Source organism: Rhododendron vialii, chromosome 8a, assembly GCF_030253575.1.
Source record: "Rhododendron vialii isolate Sample 1 chromosome 8a, ASM3025357v1".
Taxonomy (NCBI): Eukaryota; Viridiplantae; Streptophyta; class Magnoliopsida; order Ericales; family Ericaceae; genus Rhododendron; species Rhododendron vialii.
In genome coordinates this window covers 2,024,710-2,033,913 of record NC_080564.1, presented here as the reverse complement: position 1 = coordinate 2,033,913, position 9,204 = coordinate 2,024,710, and the positions used below count along the sequence as shown (strand labels likewise).

At 36.3% G+C, this 9,204-nt stretch overlaps 2 protein-coding genes across 2 annotated transcripts; both read left to right on the top strand.

The window, feature by feature from the left end:
• The first annotated feature begins 3,884 nt into the window (after positions 1-3,884).
• Positions 3,885-4,743, top strand: LOC131298306 (15.7 kDa heat shock protein, peroxisomal). The gene is made up of 2 exons (XM_058323684.1): positions 3,885-4,240; positions 4,333-4,743. The coding sequence occupies exons 1-2, from the start codon at positions 4,108-4,110 to the stop codon at positions 4,626-4,628; spliced, it is 429 nt and encodes a 142-aa protein (XP_058179667.1). The 5' UTR covers positions 3,885-4,107; the 3' UTR covers positions 4,629-4,743.
• A 1,653-nt stretch (positions 4,744-6,396) lies between these two features.
• On the top strand, positions 6,397-7,254 carry LOC131298305 (uncharacterized). Its single transcript, XM_058323683.1, has one exon. The coding sequence runs from the start codon at positions 6,555-6,557 to the stop codon at positions 6,945-6,947; it is 393 nt and encodes a 130-aa protein (XP_058179666.1). The 5' UTR covers positions 6,397-6,554; the 3' UTR covers positions 6,948-7,254.
• The last annotated feature ends 1,950 nt before the right edge of the window (positions 7,255-9,204 follow it).

The window sequence follows — 9,204 nt, the reverse complement described above, 5'->3', positions numbered from 1 at the left end:
TTTTTTTTTTTTTTTTTTTTGCAGTTTTATGGGTTTTTAGTTCTGTCTAAATACAGGTTAATTGTTTTTGCTTTCTTCTTGTGCAGATCTACTCACACACTTCCTTGTGCAGTTCTTTCTTTCTTTGTTCCAATCATATCCCAGCTTTGCATATTGTAACTTCCGTTCAAAAAGAGAATACGTTCTGCAAAACCTTCAAAACAATAAGGCTGTCGACACAGATAATATGCACCGTGTACAGTTTTTTGCGTGGGGCCTACTAAAGGGTTCCATACAAATAATCTGAACGGTTGATTAAATGTAAAATATTTTTTTAAGAACTTTTACGAAAAATTAGTTCGATCCGATATCTATACGTTCCCGATTCAATCATCCAATTTAGGTGTCGGATTGAGCTGATTTTTTATAAAAATTTTTGAAAAAAATATTATCCATTTAATGAACGACCCGAATTATTTATGAAACCTGTAATGGATTCGACACAAAAATTTGTTTGCGATCTGTGTGCATATTATTTGTGTGAGACAGCACAGTTGCCTGGCTATCAAGGGGCCTATCCTGTACTTATTGGGAGGGGAAAAAGACGAGAATTTTATGCGCGGAGAAGGAAGCCGTGCAAATTAAACAAGGTTAAAAAAGACAAGGAAACCGACGGCTATATATATATAATAAATATAAATATAAATAAATAAAGAAGAAGAAAGAAAGAAGTACTTGACTTGGGACCACTTGATGAAAGAGTTTTACCAAAGATAATTTAAGATGAAAGAGTTTTACCAAAAGATAATTTAAGTAGTGGAGTACTAGCTAGCCACGACCCACGTGCATGAGGGGACCATATAGAAGCAAGTACTACAAAATCATTTTGTGAATACAACAAGCAGCTTCCGGAGCAAAGCTGAAAGCGGTGGATGTTGTCAAGACTAGATTGGCGTTTTGGATCAAGGCTAAGTTCAACATAATTGACTATTCGGTGGATAATTTCAAAACACATTAAAATAGTTTCATTTCATAAAATCACGCAAATTTTTAAAATCATCCACTCATTCCATATAAGATCCGTTCATTAAGCTTTGGTTCTGATACCAATGGTGACGATCCAAATTTCTAAATTGTCTAAAAATAATAATTTATTCTTTCAATTTTCTTCTTTAAAATCATTAAAAAAATATGGTGGTTACAATTACCCCTTAAGCTACGGAGAAATAAGGAAACCCCTTCAGCTGCAGAGAAAGACATTGTTGCATTTTTTTTGGGTTGAGTCATTCTTGCATGATGATTATTTTTTCGAGTTATTTATTTGCTTTTGAAGAAGGATCTATATGTCTTTCTTTGAAAAATATTTCTAGTGAAAAGAGATGAAACATGTAGTGTTTTTACATTATTAATTTGTTGGCAAATGTATAATCTATGTATTTTTTTTTTTGATCGGCTGGCAATATATAAGCCTTGGTATTGATATGTTTTTGAAGCAAGTTTTCATTGATTGTAACAAAGTTGTGATGTATGGGATAAAAGTTGACAGGTTCATAAGTCGACAAAAAGTTGGAACCTTGTCTACAGGCCTAACATGCCCCAAACGACACAGTTTGGGAGCGCTGCAATTTGCAGCCCAAAATGGGTGCTATAGGAACTCAGCTCCCACGAAGCAAGGGAAAGTTCGATTGAGTACCACGTGGTGCCCGTTCAGCTCATCCAAGTTGTTCATTGTGTTTTTTGATGGCTCGGATTTGGAAAGAAAAATGAAAGAGAGAGTTTGGGTGAGGAGAGAGAGAGTTTCAATCCGATCCATTCAAAAATATATTGGACGTTCCGAATGTGTTGAATGGGTACCACATGCGATATACTCATCTGGCATCGAAAAATTTCTTGAAAGTCATAAATGTTTTTGTTTGGAATTTGTGAAAGAGAAAGGAAAGTAAAATAAAATAAAATTGAAAAATTTTAAAATCAGCCCAATGGACTGACAATAATAAGTGTGTAAATGTGTATTAAAGAGTGCAAAAAATACACAAAATTAAGTGTTTTTCTTATTTTTTAGTGGGCTGACAATAGCAAGACCGAATAAAATTTTCTCCTCCCTAGTCTGAATTCCTATAGAGAGATGATGGAAAATAACAAAACAAATTCAACTTTGAAAAGTGATTTTGCTATTCTATATTTAGTCACTGGTACTTTACTTATAGGGAGAGAAAGGAAAATGGCAATTCAACTTTCAAAAGTGATTTTGACATTTCATATTTAGTCATTGGTACTTTACTTTTTGTCTTTAGTGAAATTATCAAATTACTTTTTTATTTTGTTAGTGTTCATCCACTTTAAAGGAGATTGTTATAATTTCAAATAAAAAAAAGACAAAGTGGAGTACTGGAGTGCCATAATCGCTTTCTTTCAACTCTCTCTCTCTCTCTCTCTCTCTCTCTCTCTCGATTTTGTGGGAATTATTGCAAATAATGGAGGGTGTTTTGGGGAGGATACAAAATGAGGGAAAAAACTGAAAATGAAAAAAATGAAAAAGGAGCTCTTTGCCTCTTTTTGGCTTTTGTTTTGGAAAATAAAAAATGGAAAACACGTCTTGCTAGAATGGATTTTCAATTGTGCATCCAAACGGTCAGAAGACTCAGAACACTAAAATGAGAATGTGAAATGGTGAAAATGGGGCATCCAAGAGAGTGTTTGGCCGCTTGTTTTTTGCCTTTTCTACTTCTCATTTCCACATTTTGGGTGTTTGGCTGACTATCCACAAAATGAGTTCTCTAATTTTATGTTTCTAGAGGAGAAGTTAAAAAGAGGCATGGAGCTCCTTTTCCCATTCCCATTTTCAAACTCAATTTCAGGTGGTGTGATTGGAGATCATAATGCCCTCCACTTTTTCAGATAATAACCAAGAAACCTCATGTTAACATATGTTATTTGTATTGTTTGCCCATGTCCATCTTCCACCACCAGAATACCCCATTTTACAAATTTATCTATAAACAAAAAAATCAATAAAGCTAGCGGTACCGAAATAGTTGGTGACGGCGTGTGAGGTGCACTTTTTGGTCTCACACAAATAATTCAAAACCGTTCATCAATTAACTAAGAATAATACAATTTCACAATATAACTTTTAAAAAATTGATCAAACCATTATTTATACACATTATATCCCATAATAAATAATCAAGGGCAACATGGTAAAACACCAACTCATTACTCATTTTCATCACATATCTCCTAAACACTACTCCTGTTGCAAAATGCATTCTATACATATTATCCAAACACTCTACCAGATTCAAATTCTATTCTAACCATAATTCCAAAAGCTAAAAAGTTAAAAATGAAAAGCCAAAAAGTAGGCTCCCAAAACAGACTCGTAGTAATTGAATGAACGTAGGGTTTTAACTTTTTACAGCTTTTAGGCAAGATTTTTTGGCAATTTTTTGATCTTTTAAGATTTCGGTCAAAATTTTGTCTTTTTGTTTTTTCAATGAGATGAATCAGAAATGTATGAATCATGTATCAAAATTGAAAAATATATCATATTTTCACAGTATTGTATTAACTTTTTTAAACTTTGGTCTCCGATTCATTTTGTCAAGATGAAAATTTCATCTCATAAAAATTAAGAGAAAATAACAAAAAAATTATCGTATAAACAAAACTCCTAAAAAATTACTACTAGACCAAAAGGCCCGTAGTCCAACTTCACACGGCGCCATTTCTACCTGATCATCTTCTTCGAGTATGATTTATTTACAGAGCCGCTGTGAAGAGGTAATTTACGAAGCCGCTTGATTTCAATCGTTCATTTTGATATTGAACAGTTCAAATTTAAAAAACAAATTCCGGAAGAGAGTTTATTCAATATACTTTAGACAAGCACGATTCACTCTCTTAAATCACTATCCATGGAAAGCTACGTGAAATAGTTCCTTCTCCTCCAACATGTACCAAAGATAAAGACGGGGGGTGAACTTTCTAGACCTTCTCTAGACCCATCTCTCTGACTTGAGTCTGTTTTTAAAAGCTTTGCGTTTATAAACTACACTAGGCCCAAGCCAAACTAATCCCAATCCATATCCCAATTCCAATCCCCAGTTGTCGAACAAAACCAGATCAATGGCTCTCTTCGGCGACCCTTTCCGGCGCTTATTCTGGAGCCCTCCGGTCTATCGCACCTTGCCCGGATCGACGGCCCTTATGGACTGGCTAGAAACCCCCAATTCTCACATATTCAAAATCAACGTTCCAGGTACCTCTAGCTCAATTACCAGAATTGAACTTCGATGGGTTTTACGAGATAACTAGTTTTCCTCTTAATAATATTTCTTTTACTTTGTGTAGGTTACAACAAGGAGGAAATAAAGGTGCAGGTTGAAGATGGGAACATTTTGGTGGTGAGAGCAGAAGGTTTTGGGAAAGAGGAATCCCAGGGGAAAGACAAAGACTGCGTTTGGCACGTGGCCGAGAGGGGAGGAGGCAGGGGAGATTTTTCCCGAGAAATCGAATTGCCGGAGAATGTAAAGCTGGACCAGATCAAGGCCCAGCAGGAGAATGGTGTTCTCACAATTGTAGTGCCTAAAGATTCTTCCCCTAAGCCCAGTAGAGTGAGGACCATCAACATCTCCAGCAAGCTGTAGAAAAATCTCCTGTGGAAGTTGGGTTCTAGATGGTGATGAATGAATGAATAAGTGGTGCACTTTCTTGTATGTATGAATGTTGGGGAATAAAATCCATGGTTTTTTTGCCTGAAAATTAGTGGAAGTTGAGTTTTGTGATCTCTAATCCAAAAGATTTATTATATTATATGAATTGGGTACAGTATGGTGGAAATCTTGCCATAACTGTTTTCGTCTATGATTCAATAATTTGGTATGTTTTCATCTATTCGCAACACTGTGGAGGGGCCAAGGGGGGGAGAGATAGGGGGGCCTTGAGATTCCCTGGCCGACTCTCTCTGTCCGACTCCTCTCTCGGTCGTTGATTTTACAAATTAACAGTTGAGATGTGTCGAGCATATTTTATTTTAAAATAAAAATATCGTTTTGAAAAAAAAATGCTTGATTTATTTTAACCGTTGATTTGCGAGATCAACAGTCGAGCGGTGGAACAGGCAAGTCACCTCCGCCTGTCAGGGGATCCGGACTCAAGAGAGAGTGCATAGTATATGAAAATTGGATACAGTATAGTGGAAATCTTGCTAGTATTATAATGATAATTTAGTTACTCGTAAATGATTCAACTGTTTTCCTCTGTTCACAAAACACAGAGAGAGAGAGAGAGAGAGAGAGAGAGAGAGAGAGAGAATGTGCATAGTGGGTGGAGTTTATAGAAAAATGATTTATCTTAAATTGTATGTTATTTTCATAATTAGTAATCGTTTAGAAATTATTCTAACATCCGCCTAAAGTATATAAAATAATTGATAAAATGTGCATTGATATTCAAAAAAGGTATATTGATATTTGTAAATATATATTAATATTCATGAGATATACATTAATAACCGAACTTGTTTAAAATTATGTGTATATTACCTTCCGCCTAGTGGACGGAGGTTAGCAAAACCAAAATCGTTATAAACAGAAGAATTAAAATCGTTGACTGAACTTGAAAAACGAACAAATTGTAGCATGGCAACAAGTACTATGAGAAAGTTTAGGCCCCGTTCCAGAACGGATTTTAAGTATCTATTTTTTAAGAAGACAATTTCAAGCTAAAAAATAAGAGACTTAATGAAATTTAAAAATATTCAATATAAATCTTGTTTGAAAGATCTCGATGAGATCTTTTATACTGTGTAAAATAAATAAATAAATTATTTTTCATTTACATTATTTTTTAGTTTAAAAATGTAAAATAAATACTTATTTTTTAAGAAGATGTTCTGGAACGGGGACAAAACTATTATGTGGTTACTCCATTAGCAAAGAGAAAAAAGAAGGAAAGAAATCAGAGAATAAAAAGAGTAGAAAAAAAGTTAATTCCTCCGTCCGAATTTAATAGTCATTTTTGGAAGTTTGTGCTACTTTTTAATCGATTATATCTTATATTTTATTATATTTTATGTAATTTTAAAAATATTGTCTTAAATCCGGACAGAGAAAATACATTCTAAACCTCTTGTAAACATGAAAAGCATCTATGCCGACAAATTTAGAGTAAAATTATTGAGAAAGCAAAACATGATTCGTATCATTATCTTTAGAAATTGGACATTTCATAATTCATTCGCATTTAAAGCAAACATATTGAAAAAAATGTATGTATTTTTCACTATAAGAGCATGTATAAGACATGTTTATTGTACATTTAAGCTTATCAAAATCAGAGAAATTTTTTTTTTTTAATCATCATCAAAAGAAAAAAATACAGTCAAAGGGTCAAATAGTAGTAAAAAAGAGGGTCCACCGTCATTAAAAAAAAAGAAAGTAGCACGTATCCGATCGAGAATCTCAAGAAAACCACAACAGTCTCTCTCTCTCTCTCTCTCTCTCTCCTTCCCCACCAAGTCATTCTGCCCTCTCCTCGTCCCCCGCCCACACTCCTCACCCCACCCCAAAAAAATGGCGCTTGAGTGGGTTGTCCTCGGCTACGCGGCGGGCGCAGAAGCAATCATGCTCCTCCTCCTCACCCTCCCGGGCCTGGACCCGCTCCGCAAGGGCCTGATCACCGTCACCCGGTCCCTCCTCAAGCCCCTCCTCTCCATCGTCCCCTTCTGCCTCTTCCTCCTCATGGACATCTACTGGAAGTACGAGACCCGCCCCTCCTGCGAGTCCGACAACTGCAGCCCCTCCGAATACCTCCGCCACCAGAAGTCCATCATGAAGAGCCAGCGCAACGCCCTCCTCATCGCCGCCGCCCTTGTCTTCTACTGGCTCCTCTACTCCGTCACCGGCCTCGTCGTTCGCCTCGATCTCCTGAACAAGCGGCTCGAGAAGCTCAAGGCTCGCGATTGAATCGAATCTTGTTTCCTGGTTTGTCGGTTTCTCGATCTGAGATAAGCGCTTTTGTTACTACTTCGATCTACTCTTGTGTTTCGATGTGTTGGATTTAGGTTTTGATTCGTGCTTGTTTTACGTATAGACCGTTTATTGATGCAGCGGATGGATATCTAGGGTTTGTTGGTTAATCCTCGAATGCTTACGGATATTTTCTCTTGCTTTTAGATCAGAAGTCTTGAATTTCGTTGTTAGACGAGTTTTTACTTGTGAAATTCTGGACGAGTCGATTATTGTTATCAATTGAGATCAGAGTTTTCACTTTTGTTCCGCTATTATTAATTCGATCAAGTCTGGTGTGTTTCTACTCTGCTATTCGGTTTGTTGGCTTTACGATTTCATTTGTGCTTGTTTTTAAGTACAGACCATTTGTTGATGCCGTGGACATCTAGGTTTCTTGTTAATCCTCGACTGTTTACGTGTATTTTGATTTGGTTTTAGATTAGAGTTTTGAATTTCATTATTGGATGAATATCTAGGGTTTCTTGGTAATCCGCAAATGTTTACGGGTATTCAGATTTGCTTTAAGATCCAAAGTTTTGAGTTTCATTGTTAGACGAATCGTCACCCGTGATGTCCACGGCTAGAAGAGAATTATTGCAGCAATTTGATCAAATTTGTTGTAGGGACATAGAAGTTATGATGGGTCAGTTTGATATTCACTCGATTTAGTGATAGACCAAATCTACATAATGCATAAACAATTTGTTGCCTCGATTTTACATGTCTTGGAAAAGAAAAGAAAAGTTGGATCCTAAACTAATGTTGCCTCGTAGGATTTGAGCAAATTTACATAATGGATCCAAAAATTACACGTTACCTGGATTGGAAGTCTTTCGTGAAATTTTGTATGGACAATATAAAAGCCATTATTGTAGTACAAATAGAAGTTCGGAAAGAAAATCTACATCAGCGAAAATATGTGGTTCCTAGTGTGTTTTGAGACCGCTGGCCATGTAATGGAAAATTTGTGGTTCCGAGTATGTGGAAAATACTACTGGCCACTTGGGATAAAGGAAGGGAAATTATGGTTCCTATTAGTGTGAAACTGATTGATATGGATTTCCAAAGTTACCATTTGAAAGATGTGATTTTGGTACGTTTTGCTTCCCCAAATTGTAGTTCGTAGGAGCAGGCTACCAGCTACGGGTCACTTATGGGTGTGATTTGTAGTGGCAAGGCTATACTGGCTACAAAAGAAGACAGTGGGACAACTTGATTAAATTTGTTTCAGGGACACAAGAGATGGTGATTTTATATTTCCTCACTATTTAAAGATAGATCTAATCTGCATGATGGTTAAATATTTGTTGCCTCAATTTTAAGTGTCTCGAGAAAAAAGAGTTTGAATCCAAAACTAATGCTGTCCCATTGGATTTGGATCAAATTTACATGATAGATCCAAAAACTACATGTTCCTGGTTGCTGGTGTTTTCTAAAGTGATGGTTAATTGAAAAGTCTCTCTTTTTTGCCATATTCTTTGGAATTATGAAGGTTTCTAGTACTGATAAGGCTGCAAGACGTGGGAAGAACAATTTGAAGTTCTGAAAGAAAGGCTCCTGGTTGGTATACAGACCACTGGCCACTTCGGTGAGAATAAATGTCTGCTTGTGATTTTTGGACCACTCGTCTCATGAAGGAAAAATAGGTTCCTAGTGTGTAGAAATATTACTTACCACATGGGTCAATGGAAGGAAAAGCCTGGTTCCTATTTGTCTGAGAGTAATCGCCACTGATGTGGGTTTGTAAATTCACTAATTCAGAAGGATGTGATTTTTAGTAGCTTACTGGGACTGCGAGCATCACAATGTAGTTCCTAGTAGTAGGCGACTAATTACTAAGGGTGTGATTCCCAGTAGTAAAGCTAATGGCTACTGTAGAAGAACTTATTTTGGCAATTTGATCGAGTTTGTGCGAGGCACGCAAAAATAATATGGCTCAATTTTCCTAAGATTCAAATGTGAATCAAATCAACAAACGGGATCGACATTTGTTGCCTCATATGAAAAGAAATCTTGGAGCCAAAGCTAATGTTGCTTCATAGGATTCGGATCAAATTTACATAGTAGGTCTAGGTCCAAAACAGGTTGCCTGGACTGGAGAGAGAACCGTGTTTGTTTGATGGATCATGTGTCCTTAGAACAAAATTTGGATAAGCCCCTCAGATAATATGGCGCCTTAAGAAAACAATTACAGGAAATGTGCAGAACAGAA